At 45.2% G+C, this 27,160-nt stretch overlaps 1 protein-coding gene across 2 annotated transcripts in view; it reads right to left on the bottom strand.

The window, feature by feature from the left end:
• Nucleotides 1-27,160, bottom strand: part of CENPI (centromere protein I) — a 368,658-nt gene that overhangs the window by 11,442 nt on the left and 330,056 nt on the right. For both annotated transcript variants that reach the window (XM_069213362.1, XM_069213368.1), the window contains exons 19-20: nt 15,879-16,112; nt 8,760-8,801 (exon numbers count right to left, since the gene is read on the bottom strand). In XM_069213362.1, the coding sequence (XP_069069463.1) occupies nt 8,760-8,801; nt 15,879-16,112 (276 nt within the window). The remainder of the gene's footprint in view (nt 1-8,759; nt 8,802-15,878; nt 16,113-27,160) is intronic.

The following is a 27,160-nucleotide window of genomic DNA, read 5'->3' as shown; positions in this document are numbered from 1 at the left end:
CTTACCAGTGACCCCTCCAACACCAGGACCAACTTCCACAGATGCATGACAAGTGTCACTGACTGGATGAGGAACAACTGTCTGCAGCTGAACACAGACAAGATGTAAATGATGATCTTTTGTAATAGCAGCAACACGTGGAATGACTCCTGGTGGCCATCAGACCAAGGACCCGCAAAGCATGGCCTTCCTAAAGGCTTGCACTTGCTGCAACATTCCTGATGGACCCTGAAATTCAGGTGCATCACTATTCTCAGGATCATCGCTGATGGCGATTGAGTGCAAGATAGGGTGGCATGTTGATGCCCGTGTGTCCTCCTCTGGATTTGGAGAATGGCAGGAAGGGGCCGATTCCTACTTCGATTTTTTTATGCTTCCTCCTGGGCTTCCCTAGACTTTTACCGAGACGATGATCTGCTTCCTGAAAAACTTTGGTAGCAGTAACTAAAACTTCTTTTTTGACTTCAGCTCGTCAAGGTATGGAGTCTTACGATGTTTGGCCATATACAGCTTCACCTTACAGTCTTGTATGGCCTTTGGATTCATCTAGGTGAAGTAATTGAGTCCTGAAATTTTATTCCGACCCTATGCACCAGCGATATACTTCATGAGGATCTTTCACAGACATCTATTTGTGACAGTACTCACACAGCTTTAACCTTATTTTCTTAGGAGGTGACATTTCCCTTTGCACACTGGGGAAAGTTTGGCAAAAAAGAACTAGGAAAGACCAAAGTTCTAGATCTCCATCTGAAGGAGTGGAAAGAAAGTAGCTGACATCAGAGTGCATGGAGCTTGTTTGTGGCTCCACTCATCGTTTTCAGAGCAGAACTACATTGGTGCAAAGCCTCACTAAGCCACATACCAGCGCACTACCTTAAAGTTTCCGGATCCAGTCTTATGCCTGAGGAATATTTACAAGGTGAGTAATCTCCAGTTACATGTATCAATCAGAACTATCCTTACGATCTGACGTCTTGGCCACTCCTCATCAATTCAAAAAGGTGGTCTGAAAGGCTCAGGATTGCCAAGCTGGCTACTTCCTCCAGTATGTGCATGTACGTAGCAAGCAGATAGGGAATAAAAAACTGGACGTCAGTTAACACAACCTTTCTGGAGAGGCTGCAGAAAAAGCACCTGGATTCGGCTTCATGCAGGGCGAAGCCTGAACCACCAGGCTTTCTGGTAAGGGAGCGGAATGAGAGGAAGACAGGATCCAGTAGCTCAGGCTGTACCGTCTGGCAACTAAACTTTTGACTGCCATTGTTGGGCTGAAGCACAGCAACAAGGGCCATGATGCCACAGAGGCTGGTTGTTTTACTGTGGGCAACGGAAGCTCTAAGATGTATGCTGGCTTTTTAAATACTGCATGAAGAGGGCCAAAAAGCAAATGGGTTTGAAAACAGCAGGGCAGTAAGTTTGTTACCTCACTACTAGAGGTTGGACATGTCTAAGATTTGACTCTGACCTGAATTACTCCTTCAAATTTGCCAGTAGCATTAGCTTGGCACTGTTACAGGTTGAAAAATCTGCTTCTGTCTGGCCTCATCTGCTATCCTCTGGGCTTGCTTCTGGATCTTAGAAGATAGCTATAGCTTTGGTCTTGCCTACTGTGGTGGATCTGTCACTAGGGGTGGTGTCATCAGTGTCAGTGCCAGCATTGGCATCTGGGCAGGAGAGTCCCTGGAGCTGAGAAAAAAAACAGAGCTGGCACCAGAGGCACTGGTTGAGTGTGAACCAGAGATCGTAAGCTGCTGAGGAGAGACCCACCAGTGAAAATCCACAGAACCCCAAAGAAACCCATGGAGGCCAAAGGCATCCCAGAAAGGACCAGCACCCCGTTAAAGAGGCATTATAGCAGTGAAAAACTGAGCTGGATTGGCTGGTAATTCTGGACATGCTGGCATCAGTGTCATGAATGGCAAGGGCAGCAAAGGGCCTGTAATAGGTTCAAAGGAAGCACTGAACGTGGCAGCACCTTTGGAGTATGCACTTCGGGTAGAGTGATGTCCACTAAGCTGGAGTACAACAAGGCAACCTACTCCTTAACTTGGATCTGCATCAAGGGGAGCTATTGTGAAGCTGCCTTTTCTTTTTGCGCCTAATTTTCCTTTGAGGAGTTTGACGCGGGAGAGAAGCATGACTTTAAGTGAGACATCAACACTGAATGCAATCAAGGTAAGACACTTGAAAGTGCGGCCTCCTTGTGCTCTTTAATGGACTTAGGGTGCATGACACCAGATTGTTGCATGACCTACTAAGGTGCTTCAACCTCAAGCACCGTAAACAGATCTTGTGGGGGTCTGGATAAAAGAGTACTTACATTTGGTACGACCTTTTCTAGTAGAGACTATCTAGGCACAGATTCCTCACCTTTTGAATATTTCCCAGTTGTCAGACTGGATCCAGAAACCTTTTCATAGAACCTCTGCTTGCCAGAAGGTGGCGCTGTGTGGCTTCAACTGATGCTGTTCCTCTCTGGAAGTGACATGAGAAGCATATATAGGCGCCACTCGTGATCGCTGACTTCAGTTGCTTTTGAGACTGTCTGCACCCCCTGACGTGGGCACCCAAATCCACACATAGATCAGTGTGCAGATTCCTAGACTTGGGACTAATGGATAGAGGCTAACCATAAAATGGGAAGGATGGGAGGGTCAGAAAGGAGTCAGCGGCTAGATACAAACACTCCCAGAAAGAACTTTACTGATGGTAAGTAACTTGTTCCTCTGATAGAATAGCCACAGATTCCTCACTTTTTGAATAGATACCAAGGCAGCATCTAATCGGATGTGGGCTGTGAATTGACTGAAACCAGAAAGTCCTGCTGGACTGAAGAAGCAAATTGTCTGAACTTGGCTGTCCAGGCAATAGTGATTTGTAAACACGTGGAGGGACACCTGAGCATCTGCCATGCAAATGTCAAGAACAGGAACTCAGCATGCTAATGGAGTGGTAGCAGCTTTGGCCCTGGTAAAATGAACTCCCAGTCCTTCTGGAGGCTGCTTCTTTGCCAATACGTAGCACATCCTAACACAGATCACAATCCAGTGACAGAACTTACAATACTGCACAGCTTTGCCTTTTTTGCACTCCGTGGAACCTCACAAAGAGCTGTCCATCCAGTGTTCTTTGGTAGGTATATGCAGCCGGTTAGAGCTCTCTTGGATATTGCACCACAACCTTCAACTGAAAGATTGACCTGCAGAACCAGCTTTTCAGGGAAGAAAATGGAATGTGGTCTATTAACACAGAGCCTGAAGCTCACTCACATGCCCTGCCATGATAATAGCAACGATGAACACAGTCTTTATCGAAAGGAGCCGTTAAGAAACAGCTGTGGAGCAGCTCAAACGGAATACACTTCAGATAAGTAAGAATGAGTTGGAGGTATCATTTGGGAATCACAAAAGAAGGGTGGTGACATATGCTGGAGCCCTTTAAAAATCACATCACAACGGGTAACTTAAACAATGAAAGATGATCAGGCAACCGTAAGAAGGCCAAACAATAACCCTTTACCAGGCACAAAACAAAACCTTGCAGAGCAAGAGATAAAACAAACAACAAGTCAGACAGTTTGGCTTTGAGGTGGTCAATAATGCGTATGCCACACCAAACCATAAACTTGTCTCAACAATAGGCATACAAAGTTTTCGTTAAGGGATTCCTGGCTGCCAAGATGACATCAACCACCACCGAGGATGGTCGAAGGTTTTAACTGTTGTCGCTCAATCTCTGCATGAAGTTGGAGACTGAACACCCAAGTGGAGAACCAGACACTGAGGCCATGACAGCAGATCTTCCTAGAGAGGTACCCTATTCAGAGAACAGATGCTCAAGCCCAGGAATTCTGTATCTCACACCCACTGTGTTCAATCTGAAGCCACTAGGATGACATGGGCCCAGTCCGGCCTGATCTTGGAAACTTGGGGCAGGAAGGTTATCAACAGAAAGGCATTCAGGAGTCTAGAGTTCCGCTCAAGGTAAAATGCACCTCTGAGCGAGAGATGCCTTGGAAACTCCAACACAGAGAGGTACTGACAGTGCGAGTTCTCAGCAGTGGTGAACAGATTGAGCTGAGGTTCTTCCCATTAAAGGATGGGATCTTGTTCAACTGCCACTTGCGATTTGCTAGTTGCAGACGACTGAGTTACCCTGCCCTGGCGTCCAATGAGCCTGCCAGGTAGTTCCTCACCAGGAAGATTTCTTGGTGGTCTAGTCAGCTCCAGAGAAGCAATGCCTCCTTGTACAGGGTCCGTGACCCCCACCCTGCCCAGTTTGATACAGTAGAACATGGTGGTAGTGTTGTCCGTAAACATCTGGGAAAGGAAAAGACCTGCCATTGACCCAATGACAAATGAGTAACCACCAGTGCAGATCATCCGCAGTCTCCTCCGAAACCTGGACCAGATCGAAAAGGATCACATGATGTTGGGCCCACTGAGACTTCACATCCCACTGCAGAGCCCACATATGCCTCTGGTGTACTAGACCAGTATGATGCAGGAGGCTATCAGTCCCAGCAGCCTCAGAGCTGACTTCACTGAAATCCAGGACACAGACTGAAAGATTGGGATCATAGTCTGAAAGTCCTGGAGTCTTTCCTGGAGGAAAGGTATGAAACCGGATTGTGTCCAGAATGGCTCAGATGAAAGGTAGCATCTGAGAAGGAGTCAGGTATAAATCTGGCTCATTGATAGTGAGCTCCAGAAACGACCAGAGGTTCACCATAGTACAGAGGTGGTGGATGGCTGCCTAGGCCAAGCCCACCTTCAACATCCAGACCTTGAGGTAAGAAACAACTGGCACCCCTTGACCTTCAAAAGGTGTACTACCATCACTTTTGTGAGCATGCGAGGGGCACTGGCGAAACCAAAGGGGAGCACAGTGAACAAAGGGCTCCTGCCCCACCACAAACCACAGAGGACACCAATGGGATGTCAGGACAGCCACCATCTAGTCTCCAAAGCAGGGGATGGAACATTTTGAATTTCTCCTTACGAAGGAAGATATTGAGTGGATGCAGATCTAAACAAACCTAAGTCCTCCATCCTTCTTGGGCAGTAGAAAGTAGCAGGGATAACAACTACACACTACTTCTGGCACAGAAGCCTCTTGACAGCCCCTTTGGACAAAAGGGCTTGCACTTCCTGATATAAAATGGTGAGATGGTTCTCTGTCAGTCACTGGGTGGACAGTGGAAGATGTCGCAGGGACAAAGAAGGCTAAAGCCTAACCTTTGCATACAATCTATAGGACCCAGCTGTCTGACGTGATCACTTGCCAATCCAGATTGAATCAGTACATTCTGCCTCCTACCAGGTGGCTGTTACCCTGTGAGGGTACACTAAAAAGTTTTGGCAGGTAGGTGCGGCGGATGATAGACAGGGTGGCATGATGACCTAGGCACGGAGTGGAGGGCACCTCGATCTGTCACACAAAACTGCTGGGTTCCATGCTAGGGTGGGAAAGGCTGGCGGCAAGGGATGCCTTGGCCAAAGCGACACAAGAAATGGTGGAATTGTTGTGGCTGGAGTGACTGGGCAGAGAGGCCCAGAGACTGAGCGAGAGCCCTACTCTCTTTGAAGTGTTCAAGGGCAGAGGCAGCCTTGTCCCCAAGCAGATGAGTCCCTTCGAACGGCATATCAATCAGGGAGGACTGGACATCGCCCGAGAACTCAATCGCAGCCACGCATGGCGACGAATGGCAAAGCAGGTGCCTATAGCTTGCCCATCTCAGTCTGCAGTGTCCAAACCACCATTAACTGTGAACTTGGCTGCATCATAATCATCATGGATCAGGTAAAAAAGGTCGGCAAATGTCTTCCTGTAGACCAGGAGGACTTGTGCCTCTGAGTCCTAAAGGGGAGGAGTGCAACATACCAACAAACAGGAGGTGTTGATCGATCGCATCGCCAAATTGGCTGATGAGAAGAGGTGTTTTCCAAAGATCTTCATTTGCTTTGATTTCCTACCAAGAAGAATTTTAGGAAAATTGCTGGGATTAGTCCAGATGGTGGAAGCCTGCACCACAAGGTTCTCTGGAGAAAAGTGCTGTGACAAAAAGGCTGGGTGGCCCGGGGCAGGATGATGGCACCTGGGAATCTGTCTCTCCCAAGCACATGGGAGGGTATCGGTCAGGGCCTCACTGAAAGGGAGAAGGGGCTCAGAAGTCGTCTGACCCGGTCGCTGGACCTCATTCAGCACATTAGTTTTCACCCCCATAGTGGGGAGCTGGAAGTCACGGACTTCTGCTACCCTATGCATAACCAGAGCACAGGAGGCCAATACTTCTGTGGCAGGACAAGGGGAGAGAAGACAGCATTCTCTTGGGAGGTATCTAGTCCACAGGCATCCTGCAAGTCCTCATACCAACTGTCCTCAACATAAGGCTGAGCGAACTCATAACCCTGGTCTTAGTCATTGTCAGAATCAGTGCCAAACAGGTTGGAGTCTGACTGGCATCTGTGAGGACAATCTGAACTGCCTCCTTGGGAGGTGAGGTCAGCACTGGTGTCAACGTTTCCAGGGTAGAAGATGGTTTTGTAGCCAAGGGAGGCGTTAGAACTGGAGCCAAGGGCAAAGTGATCTAGAGGGTTCAGCTGGTGCAAAGTATGAGCCCACCGGCAGTAGTCCAGGTAGAGATCTGAAGAGGTGCAACATAGCTCCACGGAATTCTTTGATCTTGCGTGGCACGGCAAAGGCTTCAGTAACTCAAGATGTGCTGGAACCAGCTGCCTAACTGGCTCCAAAGTCTTCCACCTTGAAGAAAAGGGGAGCAAGGCAGTTGGCGCCTTGGCGCCACGAATGCGCTTCATCAGGAGAGTGGGAATGGCACAAAGGAGCAGAACTGCATATTGACTTTTCATGTTTTTTTAGGCTTACAGGAGGACTTGAAATGTGACTAAGATCAATGTCCAGAGTGGCTCTGCCAACACCAGGAACGGGAGCAGGACTAGGATTGAGCCTTTCACTTGGAGCAGTCCCCGTGCTGCGTCTGGTGCTTGGCAACAAAGTTTCACCTTGCGTTTTCTGATGGCCTTCTGGTTCGACACTCAGTCTCTGCAGGTCTTAGAGACGTGGCCTGGCCCCAGACACCACAGGCATACCTGATGAGACAGTCTTTATAGGGTTTAAAACCAGTTGGCCTAATCCGGGTTTTGTTTATGCTAACCCGCAGTGCCTCATCTCCACCCAAGAGCAGGGATGATTGGGCAACCGAGCGCATGACACAACTGACTCCTCAGGGAAGTCGTGGTCACTCACATCTCATCTGTTTCTCACAGTTACATTAGTCTCACATATGCAAGGACAATCAGAGGCAGAATATAGTTCAATACGTTTTTATTGAAGTAACTGCATCTTAGATAATAAAGCATGTAATGCAATAACTAGGATGATAAAGCATGCCAGGATTAAAATTGTGACAAGGAAAGTAAAGCATAAAAATAACACTACAATATTGTCACTATAATCATTAAGAATAGTCTACCTAGCCTATTTGTTAGAGCACAGCATGTTAAGCTCTAATTCTGCCCTTCAGGTTCCCCTGGGAAGACATCATCCCTCATACCTGAGTAAGAGACTTGTAGTCTACATAAGCAGCTGCAGCGAAGCACTAAGCAATCAGCATACAGTCGTGGTCATATGGCTGGAATCTCCCTCTAATGTACATGGGTCAAAGTAGTGTTTTTATAATAAAACAGCTGACGCTCCAAGAAAGGATCCCCACCTAAGAGTGTGTTTGTTTCTGTGAACATTAGAGACAAAGCATACCACTTTTGCCTGCAACCTATCTTACTGAAGCCTTGAGAAAAGCACAGAGTGAAAGAAATATCTTGTTTAAGAATGCAGTGCTGGCCTAGGCAAAGAACAGCTCGATAGAGAAAAAAAACACAAGGCTGCAAATGTGGCTATTGTTAAAATAAAAACGAAGCTGAATAAAGTATGTCTAGGTTAAAGTGCACAGAGGCAGGCCTAGTTTGCTGAAATAACGCATGTAACACTATAGCTAAAATGGCTACACAACAGTCTTAAGCGGTTCTATCCTATGTACATTGAAAAATGTTGAGAAAAAAAATTGATGTAAAGGTCTCAGAGACCAAAGAAGCTCCGGATCCAATGTCTAGAGACAAGGAAAGAAAGGAACTGATGTCAACGCACAGGAATGGCGCATATATAGGCCCTGAATGTCACTTCTGGAGCTGAACAGTGTCAGTTAGGACCGACACGGTGCCACCTTCTGACACACAAAGGTACTATGAAAATGTTTCTGGATCCACTTTGACGCCTGGGGGAATATTCAAAATGTGAGGAATCTGAGGCTGGAAGTCTCTATCAGAAATTGGTATTTGGCCATTGCAAGTAGACAGGCTTTCAGGCCCGATTTGCAGGGTGGAGATATTCGTAAGCATTGCATTGATGGATATTTTATAAGGAAATTGTGAATAAATGCTCTGTGAAGGTTGGGAGAAAAAAGAAGCAGATGTCAGCGCAGCAGGGGGAGCAATATGGCCCCAGTGATGTCATTTTGCAGTTGCTTCTGGTGCTGAGATGAAGCCAGCACCCTATATCAGCATGGGAGGGATAAGAAAAGCTTCTGGGTCCAGTTTTGAACCTACAGTATATACATTCAACATGTGAGAATTTGCAGGAAGAAGTATGTATTAGAAACACCACACAGCTATAACAGAACACATTTGTTTGCCTATCAATTTAACCCACAGTAATGCAATCAAGATGAAATAAATTCTTACCTTAATTAAGCTTAGTGACAAGGTTTGAGGTTGCTTAAATCCCTATGACAAAAAAATATTAAAAATAATATTATTATAAATAATAATTATTTGACACAACATTTTAAGACTGTAATATACTCATGAAATCTGAAAGTGCAGAATACCTGTAGAACACAGATCCCTTCTAGTGTAACACCCCCTAAAGGCTCATGGATAACAGAATTGTGAGGTGGCTAGGTTCCAAAGCAAGGGTCTATTTTGTTTGTAAAACCATTGTTCGAAGAGAGGAAATAAATGGGAGCACAAAAGCTACTGCGTGCAGACAAAATAGGATAGGTAATGTAAAGAAGATTTTAAATTACCAAAAGCTCTATTAAACATTGCACATAGCAACATTTCACCTGGTATCTCCAATCTTTCCTGAACATTTCTAAATGCAAACATTATTAGCAACACACGCCGGCTGAAAAATTTAGTAAGCTTTATATGATGTGACAAGCTGAGGCAAAATTCTCAACTAATTTACTAATTATTGATATACAAATATCACTAGAAAGGACAGCATCAGTGCATGTTACTTCATCTCTCATCACTACATTTAAGTGGTTGTACCATTAGAGAGGCAGTGAACATTCCAATTGAAATAAAATGAGTGGGTAGTATCTCAAGACCTTATCTTTTCTGTAGAATACAAAACATATGAGCATAAACATTTAGCCAGAAAAAGAAATACAATAAATCTAAATATAGGTCCCCCCAGCTATACTAAAATAAGTAACTTAGCATTAGTTTTTACACATCTCTACATGCGTATACCTAAAAAGAGGCTCTTTGGGACCTGAAGGCAAACCAGAGAGCTGGAGGAGCGGCATAAATTTGCAACATTGCACCCCTTAAAACCCCAATCTGTCCGATGGACCTGGAAACACGTGGTGTATCGGAATCAGTTGCGGTATGTAATGGGTTCTTTGCCAATAGGGGAGGGATATTGGAATAATACCATAGGCCCCGACTTTAGTGGATAATTGCTTTACTGATATGTATTTAAAGTTTTTCCTCTTTTTTTTGTTTTAGGTTTCTGGGTGGCTTGCTACGGTGTTCATCCGGATTCTTTTCCTTTCTTGTAGGTGTTCGGGTAGAGGTCCCAAGCCAGCCCGTCCCCTGGCGGAGCAAGGTCACTGCTTCTCTCCCGTGGCGACAGACCGGGTTCCCCAACACAAAAAAGAACGGAACAACAGGTAAGTGTAGAGGTAAAGGTATGGGGTTTAATAGGGTTAATAGGGGTGGTGGGAGGATGGGGTTGTGCAGGGTTGTGTTTGGGTAATTTTACTTTCTAGTGCATTTCACCTTCCCGTGAACCTTTTCTCTTTCTCTCCTCTTTACTGTCTTTCTTTAGCTGGGAGAGGGTTTTTTCTCACAGTGGGATTAGTTGTTTGGGCTCAACAGATTTCCCCTTCTCTGCAGCACCTTTCCCCACTCCTCTCTGTATTTCCCTCACTCTTCCTCCCACCCTGTAACCATGCCGGCAAAAAAGAAAGGCTTAGGTAAGATCGTACCTGTGAATGCCACGCCCCTCCAGGGAGACGCAAAGTCCACTAGACGCCAGGGATTTTTTGTTTTGTATAATAAAGAGGTATATTAGTCCAAATCTGCCCATCCGCACAGGGGCATCGAGGACTTTTTTTTTCTTTTAAAGAAAAGTTGAGGGGTGGGTGCTGCTCAGAATGGGCATAGCAATATCCCCACCCCCCAATACATGTGCACAGTCTTTGTGCTCCCCTAGTGGGTAGAAAGTCCACTACATGCCACGGATTCTTTTTTTTTTTTTTTTTAAAGAATAAAGAGGGGTATGGGCATTGCCTGCCCTCGCCCCAAATAAATAAGGACACAGTCTTTCTGCCAATGGAACTGATTGCCCTGGATCACCTCCCCCCCCCACACACACACACGCACACTACGCAGGGAGACAGACAGCCTGCTAAATGCCAAGGAGTAAAGAAAAAAAAAAAAAAAAAAAATAGATGGGTGGGGGCTGCCCACCACTGTGGATATGGTTATGCCCCCACCCGAACTTAAAGGGGGACAGTCTTCCTGCTCCACCTGCAGCCTAAAGCATTTTACCCCAAAGGACATTTGACTTTTGGATGTTGAGTTTACATATGGGCCAGGAGAGCTTGACTGACTCCCAATAGCGTCTCAATGGTGAATGGCTGCACTTTTTGGGCTTAGGTGGGCTGCTGCATCTTAAAAAAAAAAAAACGACCAGGCCCAGACACTTCTGAAAAGTAGACATCCACGGGAGCCCAGGGTGGTGTGCCTCGCATGCACCCCACACCATTTTCTTACCCACAAGAACCAAGAACAATAGGAGCCCTTGCCCACAAGAACCAAGAACAATGGGAGCCCTTGCCTGGAGACTCCTATTAACCATGGTTGGATTCATTCCTTTGCTGGCACTAGGCCCAGCCATACATGTGGGGGCGGTGTATATAGCCACAGGTGCGGCAATGCTGGGTGGTAGGAAATTTATGGATTCCTGCAGATTCTGGAAGTTTCGGTCACAGAAATGTAAGGAAAATGTGTGATTTCAGACCAAGTTAGAGGTGTGCAGGATACTGTGCGTAAGAAAAAAACCTAATGAGATCCACGCAATCCATGCCATTGTGAATTCCCCTAGGTGTCCAGTTTTCAGACGTATACAAGTTGGCTAGGTTTCCCTAGGCGCCGGCTGAGCTAAGGTCCAAAATCTAGAGCTACCCACTTTAGAAAAAGAGGGTCAACTTTCGGTGGGAAAATGTGCTGCTTCCATTTTGCATTTTATTCTCTTTCATGTTGTGGTACTATGCCTACTCACACAAGTGAGGTACCATTTTTAGCAGCAGACTTGTAGGAGCACAGAATAGTAGAACATTTGTTATTACCTATTGGAGTTCACTGCATTTGTGCCTTTCAAAGGTAAGCCAGTGCATAAGAAAGATGACGTTCTGAAAAATACCCTCCAAATCATACACTAGTAAGGGTATTCACAAATTGAGAGATGTAGAAATAACCACTCCTCCTAAACTCTATATCCTGTGACCATTTCCGAAATGCATGTTTCCTTTTTACTCATTTTTAACTCAGGCTAATTCGCTATAAGAATTGGTATATACTCGGTACTCAATGAAAATCACTTGTGTGGTACAGCTCAGTTGTATGCTCTGGGTACCTACAAACCCTATATAACCCTGCAACCAGAAGGGTCTTGCGGACGTAATGGTATATTACTTTTATCAATTGGTCATTGTGGCAAAAAGAGACCCCAGTGGTGAGGGAGTGAGAGATTCTGCAGTGGTGAGGCGGCACCCCCCACCCCTACCTCAGCGATCTAAAGGAGGCCCAATAATGCAGCTGGGCCCGGGGCAGGTGATGATCATGCAGGGGAATGCCCCATACTGACAGACACAACAGCGCAAGAAGATGTGTTTGATCGCTACCGGTCCCATACTGCCCTGGTGACCGGTTATTCTGGCCACCCTGGGACAATATATAACCACAGGAGGTTATTTAGCACTGGCCTCAATTCACTGACGAGGGATGACTGTGCTGCTGAGATATTATAGACATTCATTATCAAATGAGTACTACATCCCTGTGACAGCACTGGAGGTGCAGGCGGAGTGGTTGAGAGGATCAAGACCTACGTCTGGTTGCTCAATTGCCTGTCTTTTTATCCTGTGCTGGGGAGAGCCCTCTCCCCCTTTTTTGAGGGGGAGCCTTGGGCCTGTTGCCACCGGATGCTTGTCCTGCCACAAGCAGGTCAGTGGCTACGTGGCTCTTCAGGCGATTTCTTGCAGTGGCCTTGCCCAGTCCTGGGTGGGCTTACGTGCAGCAGTGATGCTTTTCCTGAGGTGGGCTTCGACCCTGCTGTGGCTTGCTGCTCGGGTGAGCAGACTAGCTGAACTGGGACTGGGTCCCCCTACAACAGCCGTTCTTTGGTGATGGGACGTGATAAACCCAGGCCCCAAAGCCTGCACAGACCAAGATGGACTGATAGACCACCCCAATGCCAGATACTGGAGAGGCTGTGGGAGTGCCCCCTCCAGACACGCCTCATGAGTACCCCACAGACCTAACAACCATCCTTAAGGCCATTCAGGAGTCCAGAGTGGCAGTGCCATCTAAAGTGATGTGATCTATTGCCACGGCAATCTGTCTGGATTTTGTCACAAGGCATTTCAGACCATGCACCTCTCCTCCTAGAATCGGGGACTCAGCGTGGTTCCCTCCGCCAATTATGGCACTTTAATGCATGCCACCTAACGGACAAAGAGTGTGCTGACTTTGTGGAGGAGGAACTTCAGGCTTTTTTTTTTTTTTTTTTTTTTTTAACAACAACAATCATGAGTCAGTGTCCTCTGCTGGGACCTTATGGGAGGCAAGCAAACCCACCCTGAGGGGTCTGCTTAAAGGATATGTGTGAAGGAGGGAGCAGCACCAGATGGTGCACGTGGCAAAGCTCGAGGACCAGATACATAGTTTGGAACGGGAGGCCTGTGGTCGGGATCTGAGGGATGTGGTGCATTGACTGACAATGGTGAGATTCAAACTGCAACAAGTCTCTCTGGAAGAGGTGAAGCTGTGCTGGACAGCATCACCCCTGTGAGTATATGAATACAGGGTTAAATCAAACAAACCCTGGCAACTAAGATGCCTCCAACAGGATAGTGCCGGCAAACCAAGACTCAGCCGGGGCCCTCTGTGAGGAATTAACTGCGACTGCACAGGCTTTTGCGACTGATTATCAAAGCCTCCATGCAGCGCTTCTCCCCTCCACGCAAAGAGGCTGAATCCTCACTAATTGAAGATAACGTACTGCCCTCTATTTCTGGCTCACTAGCCCGGGAACTTGATCAGCCTATCACAGCAGAGGAGGTGGACTTGGCTATAACTGACCTTCAGTTGGGCAAGACATCCGGCCCCGACGGGTTCCCCATCAAATTCTTTAAGCGCTTTTGTGCCTATCTGATACTCCATCTGCTGGCCCTATACAAAAAGGAATCAAGCCAAGGCTCTTTACCCCCAGAACTAGACAATGTCACAACTGTGATTACACCAAAGGTGGACCAACTCACGGACCAACTCACAGACCACAGCTCATCCTACCAATCAATCTTCCTCATTAATGTAGACATCAAGGTCTTCGCAAAAGTCTTAGCAACTAGGTTGGGTTGGACACTGCCCTACTTAATGCATCCAGACCAGTGTGGCTTTTTTTTTGTCAGGAAGGACCACGCAACATTGCATTCTGAGGATGCAGCTGGCCTCTCCCAGTCAAACCACCTAGACAGACCCTTGGCTCTCTTTCTTATTGACTTTCAGAAGGTGTTCAACATGATTTCATGGTTGTTTTTGGAGGCCGTACTCCAACAAGCTGGTTTTGGGTCCTACTTCCACAGAATGGTGGGACTCCTCTACAATGCCCCTACCACCTAGGTCCTTGTTAATGGGGTCTTTTCCTGACCATTTCCAATCCGGCGGGGAACTCAGCAGGGTGCCCTTGCTGATCGGGTCCTTCTGTTTGCCCTTGATATAGGAGCCTCTGGCGCGCCTAATCAGGTGCAACGCTGAGACTCGGGAGTGGCAGTGGGAGAGCGGTGTTGAAGACTGCATCGCTCTTTATGCCAATGATGTCCTGCTTTTCTGAGACCCCGGGTGCTTGGGCCCCAGATGCCTGGAGATCCTTCGCCTATATGAGGAAGCCTGAGGTCTACATGTTAATATATGGAAATCGCTTTTGTTGCCGGTTGCTAGAGATGCTGCCGAATAGCTCTAGTGCCCAGGCGTGCCTGTGCAGCAAAACTCCTACAAGTATCTTCAGATAGACACTTCTTGCCTCCTAGGCCTGGCCTGGTCCTTCAATCTTCGAACCTTTGCATCAACGTTAGATAGACACTTGCGCAAGTGGGACACCTGTCGATAAATCCAATGTGAGGCACTGCTGTCTTCAAGATGATTTGTCTTCCTTGATATGTCCATGTTCTAACAAAACTCCCTCATTGAATTCACTGGACGTGGTTTTGGACACTAACCTCGAAGTTGAAGGCCTTCTTTTGGGCAGGGGGTGGCACAGGGTGTTCTTTGCCTCTGCAAGAAAGTCCCCATTCGAAGGAGGCCTCTGTACAACTGGCGTGTATGGATATTATCTTGCTGCGCACCTGGTCCCAATAAACAAGTGGTTTACAGGAGGCTGGGATGATCGCACTTGCCGTCTTGAACTGCACATCAGGAGCCTTGATGGTCTTCTTGGCCTGCTCTATGGCACTCCGATCCCCTCAGATATTCCCTCCTATACCCGGGTGACTCTACTTAGATGGAGAGCTGCCCTGTGCTATAGCTAATGGGACAGATCTATTATAGACAGGACTCCACTGTGGAAGAGGACCTGGCTACAGCAGGTATCTGACTGATCTCCTGAGTTTTGCCCAATGGGGCAGGATAGTAATGACTTATGCGGAGGATGTCCACTGAGGAGGGGCCTTGATGTCCTTTCAAGAGATAAGGGACCAGTACTGCCTCACCCACACACAATTCTTCCGATACCTTCGATTACATCATGCTTTGCTTGTCTACCATTCGCTGGATACCCAGGTCCCTCAATTTAGTCCTCTTGAAGCAAAGCTGTTGATAACACAGTTGGACAAGGAAGCCATCTCCTTGAACTACGCTCCTGGATAATTAATGCACCTGATCGCTTCCTTCACCTGAAGAATAGGTGGGAGGGCAGGGTGGTTGAATTGAAGATGACAACTGGAGGCGAGCATGCCTGGCCCTGTGATAACTGGCGATTTCATCACAACTTTAAACAGTAGAAACCAACTACCTGCATGGAACATATCTGCCCCCCCACCTGCCAGCGATTACAACAAATGGGCAGTGTGGCCCAAGTTACATGTGCAAGATGCTCCCGTCCTGCTGCTGACTTTTCCCATATGGTCTGGTCTTGTCCAGCTCTGGCATCCTTGTGGAGGAGGATAGAGCGGTAGATACAAGTGCACCAATACCTCAGCTGCAGTTTTCACAAACTTGTTATTTATTTGCAATACAAGCCTAACAAAGCACTAAACATACGGGTGCGAATGAAGCAAAAGTGCTTACCTGCTGCAGAAAGTGGAGGGCATGGCCCATTAATGCAGGGTGGTGAACAATGTTGAAGCTGTTCCTATATTTGGGAACTCCAGTTCTTTCTAGGATGTCAGCAGGTAGGAAAATACCCTGGGGGTGAGTATCCTGTTGGAAAGCATTAGACGTCCACAGGCAACCAACCATAGCAGAGACATACTGGTTATACTCTTGGAAGGTTTGACTGCTGATGTTTAAACACATCTTGTCCTATGGAGATAATTAAGGTAATTAGAATTTCTGGAACTCGTCTTATGATTGAAAGCCACACATTATTCACACAGTACAGGAACATTTCAGGTAAATGTTACTTACTGTAGCGATGGTTCTCCTTCATACTTCATCCCTGCCTAATTTAACAAATGTAAGATATTACATGAATGTTGTACAACAATTTTGGTGACAAATAGTTGACTACTCAGCTTAGTGACCCTCACACTCAATGTATAGTACCTACTTCCCCAGAATAGTGGGCACCTGATCCCCAGACAAGTGGAGAGCTTTGTTTACACAACAAAAATCCAAAGGCCAGTTCATGGACATTTTCAGGACCCGTGCTCTAACACAAACCCCTAATGCATATCTACTTAGTGTACACACCCGTTTATCATATCTTACTCCTCTTCTTTCCTTATATTGCAAAAAGAATAGACGTCTGGGTGGAATACTTGAAGAAAGGTGGGGTGTACGCTTCCAAAGGCTAGCCTTTGTAGGCCCAAACAAGGACAGAATAGGGGTCCAATACCAGATCTGCTATGTTGTCTGCAAGTGTTGTCTTCCGATCCCGCCTTCAGTTATACAAATGTACTCTCTTGCATTTGTACGTAGCAAGTGGTTAAAGTCTTCCCTGGGCCTATGTTACAATCAGCAGGTTGAATCTTGACAAGAAGTCTCTTCCCAAACTATCTCCATTTCTTCAAATAGTGTATTCAACAATATCTTAATTCAGTGGTCAGTTGTTCCACAGAAGGTTAGCTGCTAAACATAAAAGCACAGTATTTTCACGCATCTTAATGAAGAGCTAAGGTCACTCAGTCTCTGGATGGATGTGGTTTCATCCTGAATCCAACCCCATAAAACACATGTGCCGTCTCTAATTTAAAAATCGAATGAACTGCCGCAATGCGATTAGGGCCATGACTCACGTGAGACAGTCAAGTGAGTCATGATGCCCCTTCCCCAATAATGGTAATAAATAGCATTTAACACTATCCCCATTGGCCCGTCTGGTACATGGTATGCCCTTTTACAAATGTATAAAACAATATTCAGAGCTAAAGAAGTTAAATCAACCTGTACAGTGAGAACAAACTATAATAACCAAGCTTTGTGTGTATAGCCCAAGTCAGCTTCTTCTGTCATCTGGTTCTAGAACAGAATCTGTGAAACAATTAAGCATTATATCCAGATGCTGAGGGTTCCAGCGGTTAACAGCCCTGAAACAAAATTATTGGCCTGAGTCACAGGCGAGGGCCCATAATGGGGGGGAGAAGGCCTTTAACAATTGGTATAGCCAGAAGCAGAAGAGCCGTAATGATTCATTGCACCGACTGAGCGTAACATGTTTTACAATTATCAAGGAAAAACAAAACAAATAGATAAGTATAGGAATATTGGAACAGAAGCTCTGTACGAGTCATTATTGACCCTCAGTTACTTAGTTATCTTTGATGGAGCTGTCATCATTCCAATGTTCTCAAACGCATTGTTTTCTAAAGTCAGTTACAGTGTGCTGATGTAATAAGAAATTTGACCGCTGTACTCCGATAATAAACGAGTGACAGTGTTTATTAGTACACTTGTTCCAAATAACGTTTATTTAGTTACATTTATTTCTAGTGGCATGATGTGTATATAAAGAAAATATGCATATGTGCAGAACATAATATGCTAAGGAGCAGTTCCCAGCCTGTGGTCCGCGGACCCCCAGGGGTCTGTGACACATGCCCAGGGGGTCCGCAGGCCTGGGCCGGCAGGAAGGCACTTCTCCAGCTGGGGCCTTGAAGTAAGTACACTGGCTCTTCTTGTTCTTTCCTTACAAGTTTATTTCCAGTTATAATGTACAGACAGAGATACATGTGCTCGCCATCCCCAAACCGGCACAACTCCAACCTTTCATATGAAAACATTCCAATCCCCAAGTCACAGCCTGCCCCAACATTCCACTGCCCCAACATTCCACTGCCCCAACATTCCACTGCCCCTGATGTCATAGCATTCTTCTTTTACATACAAACCAATACATCACTACACATCCCCTTCCCTTAAAAAAAATAACAAAAAAACAAGAAAAAAATAATTATAATATGTATATAAATAAATATATATATTTTTATTTAATCACACACAAAATGTTCTAATACCTTAGGTTTTCTCAAAACCCTGCCGAAACAACTTTTCTTCACTTCACCACAAGCTACATTTTTATTCTGTTCACGCTCATTCACATTACATTCAAATTCTCCCATATTAATACGAGTCTGGACACCTTCCTGACAGCCCCTAGCTCCCAATTCCCCAATAACTCTAGAATCTTTGTTACCATCAATATCACACTCCAACCACCAATATTTGTTATTATTACCTTCCAGCAAATCATACTGCACAAATTGTTGTTTGCAAGGCTTAGCAATAGCAACGCGACTCGTGACATACACTGCCATCATCCAAAATTACAGTATTTCTCATCACTTTCTTAATTCTTATAGGCTAGATTAAAATAAGTTGCCTTTAACAAAGCAGGTCCGAAAATAGCTGCTCTCCAATCCTCAGTCTGATGTCTGTAGCGTTGCCTTCCAATACAGTTTTCTTAGTCCAATGCTTGCTGCTTTACGATCCCATCCTCGTCGCCATGTGAAGTAAGTACACTGGCTCTTCTTGTTCTTTCCTTACAAGTTTATTTCCAGTTATAATGTACAGACAAAGATACATGTGCTCGCCATCCCCAAACCGGCACAACTCCAACCTTTCATATGAAAACATTCCAATCCCCAGTCACAGCCTGCCCCAACATTCCACTGCCCCAACATTCCACTGCCCCTGATGTCATAGCATTCTTCTTTTACATACAAACCAATACATCACTACAGGCCTCTCACTGCGTGTTTTTATATTTATTATTTCATTTGTGAAGGCATCGGAAAAGCATGGCATAGTTCCATGTACATCCAGCAGCTTTCGGGAAAAATAAAAGAAAGCGTCAAGATAACTCTGATGATTAAAGTACCTGCTGGAGAGAGAGGAGTTTTGTTTAGTGGCTGTTTTGACTCATCTAAGGTAGTGCAGATGGTTAATATGCCTGCTGCAAGGAACGTGTATCATGAAAGAACAGTATTTTATGTACATAGCACAGTGGGTTACTGCTTTTGTCACGGAGACTCCTTTTGTTGCTGTGCAGTTCACACGTTACAATTGTAATCTAGCAGAGTGAGCTATGAACTGCCAAAGAACTGCGTGGAAGCTGCATGGCAGTAATTAGTAAGCTATTCTTTTACCAGCCTTTCATTATCCTTATGCTGCTAAAAAAATGTTTACTTGAGTAGAAATGCATTCTTATTATTAAAGTCAATGCTATCCACAGTGTTATGTTCTGAATCCCAAGTTTGTGCTTCTCCAGACCACACACTCTTAAAAAATGCCTACCAGTATGGATGACATGTGAGTCCTACACCTTGTAAAGTGCTCCAACACCCTACACTTCTATGAGAGGTGCTATAAAACAAATGTGTTACAAGTGATCGAGAGGCTATGGAGAAATGAGAGGCCCTTATGGTTTAACTTTCCTTCTCCACCACATATTTATGTGATAAAGCTTTCTCAGATCTTATGTGCCCAAAATATAAATGCAGAAAAAGCTTGGGAAATGTAGAATCTGACCTGAGGATTCAGCTTTCTTAAATAAAACCAAACATTGAAAAGTTGCAGCGCCAACCTTCCTGTTGGAAATGGCCAATTTTGCAGGGTTAACCCAAAACTTTTCACCTTCCTCCTCCTATGTTTTCTATTGTGTTTTGAGGGTTTATTGTCTCTGCACACTTAACAAGTGCTGAACAGTGCTAAAGTGCAAGTGCTCCCTGTGTAAATCCTAGTAAAGTGCACCAGAGGTGCCCAGGGCCTGTAATTCCAATGCAACTAGTGGGCCTGCAGCACTGCTTGTGCCACCCACATGAGAAGCCCTGTGAAAATGGCTCAGACCTGCCACTGCAGTGTCTGTGTACAGTTTTAAACTGCCAATTCGACCTGGCAAGTGCACCCACCTGCCAGGCCCAAACCTTCCCTTTTACTACATGTAAAGCAACTCTAAGGTAGACCCTAGGTAGCCCCATGGCCAGGGTGCAGTATATTAAGAAGGTAGGATATGTACTGGTGGGTTTTACACATAGCTTATCTACGTACCAGCACAGACACAGATACACACTTTACCCCTCCCCACATTCTACCCTTCCTCTTGAGAGCTTTTGCTAAAATAGCTACGGCAATCTGTACCTCTATTAAAAAAAAGTGACAATGTGTCAACTTTGGACGTCAAATGGGCATGCTCTTTGAAGGAACAATCTAACTCCGTCTGTAGAAAACGGCCACTTTTTCAGTGCTGCCTCCCAGACAGTCGGACTCCATGGATGATACAACTCCACCACAGAAAACATTGACCACCTCAGAAATGAGCAAACCAATTACTTCTCCCTCTGGTGTTACAACCATGTGACACTACCAACAAGTACTAGCCCACTGCAAGATGTAAATCCTCAAACCTACAAGCATCACAGGTAAAATTGTAAATCTCGTTATCGTCCATTGCAGCCCTCAACAATTCTCCTGCTCCATCTTCTTTCTTTAATATATTTTTTATTCGGAAAAGAAAGACAATCCATTAATCCATTACAAACAATGGGGAAAAGAGATCAAAAAACAATTATCCAATTCATTACAATTAAAGTGCTTAATGCCTTGCATACTTTTTCACTAGGCCATTACTGTGACCGCACCCAATCTCCAAAAAGCCCCCATATTATCTGCCCCTTACATCTTGCCTGCCTCCCCTTGCGTTGATACAGAGCTACCTCCAGATGATAAATAGATAAAAGTCTTCCCAACCACTGCTGACATGAAGGGGGCCATGGATCTAGCCACGCGGATGCTACACAGAGTCGATATACAGGCATTGACATAAAAATGAAAGCCCTTTGTGACTTACCCCCTCTCTCTGGAACCCCTAAAACCATAATGTCCAGGGTAAGCTCTAAATCGTATCCTACCACCCCCTTTAACACCTGCTTGATCTCCCCTTTCGACTACGCAAACTTCACACAGGTAGCAAACATGTGTATAATATCTGCCCCAGAGGCACCACATCTCGGGCAATAGGTTCCCTCCAACCTTCCCTATTTAGCTATTTGAGCTGGTGTATAATATAGATCATATAGTGTCTTATAATGCTGTGCTTGTTGTGCAAAACACATTAACATAGTATACCCAAGCTCCAGGGATTCATAAAATTTGATACCTCCCTTATTAAAATTGCTACCCCACTTCTTGCTATACTTCTTGAGATCGTTAGGTTGTTCTGACATAAACATTGAATATATAAAACGTATTGATAATCAGGTTCTCTCTGTTACCTTCTCCAAGGGTGTTTTTTTTTTAAAACCCCTCAACACCCCCTGCCCCCCGCCCCGTCTTTTATTTTTTTACTTAAACAATCTCTTATCTGCAAGTATTTGAAAAAATCCCTTTGCTCCAGTCCGTACTTTTCCTGGAGATCCTCAAATGATCCAAACCCTGACCTGTCGTAAAAGTCTCCTAGGCGTCAGACCCCTTGGATGGCCCACTTGGCAAAATAATGATCTTTAAATATCTCGGGGAGGGCAGGATTATTAACTATTGGCGTATAGCGATTAAACCTGCCAAGTGTTGCTTTTTTCCGCCAAGGACGGCAACAATTAAAGGCAGCTTCTAGTACCTTAAACCAAACTTTCTTGTAGTAACTGGGTTCCACAAAAACCAACAGTCCCCCTGCTAGCTATCGAGCCGATTAATAATTCATAGATGTTTGGGCGATATTCTGCCCCTGTCTTGCCAAAATTCCCCACCATCAGCAGGCACATATATTGGAAAGCCGCTGCCATCTGATACAATTTTAAATTCCGGACTGACCATCCCCCCTTCTCTCTGGATAAAGACATTAATTTACTCGCCCTTCTACACTTAGCATATGCCCAAATAAATCTAGTTACTAGCTGATCTATTTCTGTAAACCGTGATTTTTCAAAAACTGGTGGAATTGCCCTAAAAAGATACAGTAACTTGTGGAGGAATATCATTTTAATCATATTACATCTCCCATTATGGACATATGCAGGTTACTGATCTGCTGAAGTTCTGCTTTGCTTTCCCTAAAACCGACTCCAAATTTAACCTGACTATCTTTCTCCACCCTGGGGGCAATATCTATACCTAAATACACTGCATGGCCTACCCTGCAAGAATCTTGTGAAGTCACATATTTATTCACCAGCAGCTGGGTTTTCTCCCTATTTAATAAATACCCAGAAAACTCACCAGACTTACTTGTCTTCTTCTCTATTTCTATTAACGCATCATCCGGATTGGCTGTTTTAACAGCTATGTTTTCCGCATATGCCAATACCTTGGTATCCCATCGAAACGTATGAACTGGCAAGATGACAGAATTCCTTTCTAGCTGCCTGAGCAAAGGATCGATATATATTGCAAACAACAATGGGGAGCAAGGGCACCCCTGCCTAGTGCCTTGCCCAATTCCAATACTATCAAATTGCCCTCCCATTAACTGTACCTGAGCAACAGGAGACATATAGATGGCTTTGATTGCCAGCAAAAAAAAATCCCCAAGACTATACATTTCCTGTACTTGCCAGAGATACTCCCAGTTCACCCTGTCAAAGGCTTTCTCTGCATCCACAACATTACCGCCATCGGCTCTTCTGCCACATCAGTTGCATCAAAGAGCGTAACGACCCTTCTAAAATGATCAGTAGTGTCTTTCATGGGAATAAACCCATGTTGATTTAGTGCCACTAGCTTCTTGATGACGGTAGAAAGCCGAGCTGCGAAAATTTTAGAGTAGATCTTAACATCACTATTTATTAATGTAATTGTCCGATATGAACCTGGATTATGCGGCGCCTTCCCCTTCTTCAAAAAAACTACTATATTAGCCGAAGCCCAAGAAGGAGGAGCTTTACTGCCTTTTTGCACTTGAGTTAACAACTCCAGCATCACAGGCAGCAGTAGAACTCTAAAGTATTCATAGAATTCTAGAGGGATTGCATCTGGGCCGACGGCTTTTCCTGTAGGGAGTCCCTGAATTGCCTCTTCCAGTTCACCCATGCTCATTCCATCCCCCGATAGCTCCTGTTCCTTTTTTGAGAGCTTACCGGTCTTTATAGCTCTTAAAAACCCATACATTGCTTGCTTGTCTATGGGAGGAGCAGGTTTATAAAGCTCTACATAATACCTGCGAAAAACCTCTCTTATGCTTTCAGGATCTGCTATAATCCGTCCCTGTTGGTCTTTAATTTCCCTAATAACCCCAGTGGCTGCCTTGTGACACGCACGCACCAATAGGCGACCTGTCTTCTCACTATATTCATAGCTTTCGGAACGCTTCAAAAGGTATTTTTCCGCTACTTTTTTTGAGCTGAGGTCTCATTAATTGCTGCCTTAGCTATAGCGATCTTTTCCAAAGCGGTGTTCGTATTCCACCCCCTTCAATAATCGAGATCAAATGACTTTCTGCCTCTCTAAGCTTTAAATATGCCTCTTTAACCAGGGCTTGGGCATGCTTCTGTCTTCTGAGGCTAAAACTCAGGGTTTTCTCCCCGTATCCCAGCCTTTAAAGTGTCCCACACAATCTCCACCAGTGCAGTCCCCCTGTTAATTTCCAGAAATTCCTTTATCCAGATGTTCATATGATGATGATATTCTGGATCATTAAGGGGCCCTCTCTCAAAGGTCCACCTCCTCTTATTATTTTTAAAGCCTTCCAAATTTACTTCTAATATTAATGGGTTATGATCTGCCATAAACCATGTATATATTTCCATTCCACCCCCTAATAATAATTCAGGGGAAATTAAGAAATAGTCTAATTGAGCCAGCTTCACATGAGGGGCAAAATAATACGTATAACCAGGATCAGGTTCAACATCCACCAGCCCTAATTCCCTTTGCAAGCTAGAGAGAGCCTTATACACCTGTGGTTTACGTCCATGATATCTATTGGGGGTGATACTTAACAGATCGATTAACCCATCCCAGGAACCATTAAAGTTCAAATCTCCACATAAAATATAGGGGGGAGGCCACTCTGCTAATTCCACTGACAGAAAGTCCACCAGAGCTGGATCATCCACCACAGCACCATAGATAGCACAAATGGTAAAACATCCTTTACTATGATGACACTCTACGGCCGCCCATCTTCCATTTCTGTCTGCGGTCTGCTTTGTAAACTTCAATTTACTACTGCCATCCAATATCACAACCTCCTTGGTCTTGACATTCTGTTCAGTGCAGATTACTACCTTCATACCTAAAGAACCTAACATTGATATATTACTATATTCTACATGCATCTCCTGCAGGCAATATATGTCTGCCCGTAGTGTTTTCAAGTCTTTAGCAATTTTTTGCCTCTTTCGGGGATTATTTAATCCGCATACATTGATCGATGCAGTTCGCAATCTAGCCATTTATCCATTAAATCTCTTTAGGCATATGCATTTATTAACTGTTGTGCACATTTTACCATTTCTGGGAACCATCTTTATATACCAAATAGCATCCTTCCACCTTCTTTGAAACTTACTCGTCCCTTTTTTTACCCTTTGCCCTCTCCTCCTCTCCTTTCATCCCTGTAGTCTTAAATTTCCAACCTACCTTTTCTTTTTTTCTTTATGCCTCCTCCCATTCCCCCTTCCCACCCTTCCTCCCCTACCCCTTTTCTCCCTCCCCCCTTCGGTCCCCCTGTCCTGCCCCTCCCTCTACCTGCTTCTCCCCCCCCCCCCACACCAAATGAGCAGTCAGACCACCACTGATCTGAATGATGGTATCCCTTAGTGCCGGTCAAAGACCCTCCCCGGACAACCGTACTTCCACCATATGTGTTTTACCCCCACCCTCACTGCAGCTTAAAATTCTTTTTGTTTCTTATCAGTTTCCTGAGAATTCCGTACTTTCAATTACATCAGATATTCATTTGCTTGAACCTCAGACATAAATATTTTCATTTTACTATTAATCACCGTGTTCAGCCGCGCTGGAGCCAACAGAAAAGCCTCCCCTATCCTGAAAAGGTTTAATCAACTGTTACAGCCTCCATATTCGCTCCACTTTAACATGGCAGTAATCCGGCCGTGTAAAAAAAGTAATGTTATCAGCGCACCGTGGGGCATCAGAACGGGCTTTTTAAAAAATAGCTTGCCTTAAGAGATAAACCGGAAAAAAAAACAGAACGGCTCTGGGATGTTTGCACCCAGGGTTGCGCTCTCCCATTTGCCTAGCCAATGGGAATCTGTGGACTCTCTGAATTTTCGCCTCCCAAACCCCATTTTATAAATTCTGGAAAAGCATTCCGCAGGAGCTTAATCATAAATGCCCTGATATCATTTAGGCCAAAAAAATTCTATGCCCAAAAATTGCAAATTATTTCTTCTCTCCCGGTTTTCATAATCTTCCGATTTCCACATATCATCAGTTAATTGTCCTCCTCGAGTTTTCACCTGCTCTTTCAAAGCCTCAACTTCTACCTCCAACACAGAGGTTCTATTCTCCATTGTGTTTAACTTTTCTTCAATTTCGACGTAAGATTTGGCAATCTTTCGCACTGTAGCCTGTAATTGCTTGGTGGCAATCCGGGCTCTCCGACTCTCTGCCAGTGTCTCAGTTTGCAATTCCCTTACAGTGCCATATATCAACTGCAGCATTTTTGTGTCTGTGCTAGCCAAATTATTGATCGGTTCACTTGGGCATTTTTCACTCGCGCCTGCATTGGAAGACAAGACGTCCTTAGAGTCCTTAAATTCTTTCTCCAGACTCGTTAATCGGATTCCTGAGTAGTCCCACTTAAGCGTCACAGCACTCCGTTCTGGAGAGTCCAGTCCACCGGTTGAGCCAATTCTGGACTTTATGCGCTTACGGCAACGCTGCTGTAGTTTTACTGTAGGGCCCGCCACCGAAGATAAACTCTCAGCCTCTAGTGATACAGTCCGTTCATCTTCGCTCAGATTATAACCACTGCTGACGGCTTCTGAGTCTTCGGTTAATGAATACAATTTATCTCCTCTATCCTTAGACCAGTCTATATTCTTTCCGCCCCTTTCAAGCTTTCTGGTCTCCAATTCCGGGTCATTCACCACATCATAGCCTGCTAGATTTAACTCTTTCACTTTTCTAAAGCAGAATTCTGGGGTCTCATCGACAGTGTCACGATGTCTTGAATATCTTTAATACTTTGTTTATAACTCTCCACTTGCTCTTGCGTACTGTCTTTAGTGGGTACCCTGATGGAGCCTTCAGTCTGCACGGTCTGCCTCTTCAGGCTCTTGGGTTCGTCTGATCACCCCCACATCCCACAGGCTTGTGATCTGTTAGAGTCCAAATTGCTCTCAGTGAGCCCATTTTTAGCTTGTAAGTGCTCCTCTCTATGACGTATTATCTCTAAAACCTCCCTCATGCATGTTGGTGTGTCCTTAGAGAGGAGCGTAGAATTCACGCTGCCATTCCCCTGCTCTCCATTGGTCAAAAAGTTAGTAATAACTGGTTGTGATCTGTCTTTAGCTTCATCAGGCTGGACCCCCCCTAGGCAGATCCTTAACATCTTTAACTGTCCCACCACCAACTTTGCAACTTAATTTAGTCGGCCCACCAGTAGGCCGCTTACCTGCCAAGTATCCATCACTGCCATCCGTTGCCACACATGTCGGACGAGTCCCCTCTGTTTTATCTCCAATATTTTGCGTACTTTTTGCCACCATTTCCGCAAACACAAACCAAGGCCAAACCCCAATTAGTTCCCCGATCCTTCTGATTATCATGTGCCAGCACTCTGCTTCCCTCACAACGAGTTTAAGGGTGCTTTTCAGTAATCCAGTCAATACCCATACAGAGCCAATCCTCGCCCTCTCAGGCGTCCCCTTATAGCCAAGCCCAATCTGGGGGTGAGTAGCAACATACACAGCCCTCAGCTCAGTGGGGACACTGTCTTCACTACGCCGCGT

Source organism: Pleurodeles waltl, chromosome 2_1 (assembly GCF_031143425.1).
Source record: "Pleurodeles waltl isolate 20211129_DDA chromosome 2_1, aPleWal1.hap1.20221129, whole genome shotgun sequence".
In the NCBI taxonomy this organism is placed as follows: domain Eukaryota; kingdom Metazoa; phylum Chordata; class Amphibia; order Caudata; family Salamandridae; genus Pleurodeles; species Pleurodeles waltl.
This window is presented reverse-complemented; position numbering and strand designations above follow the sequence as displayed.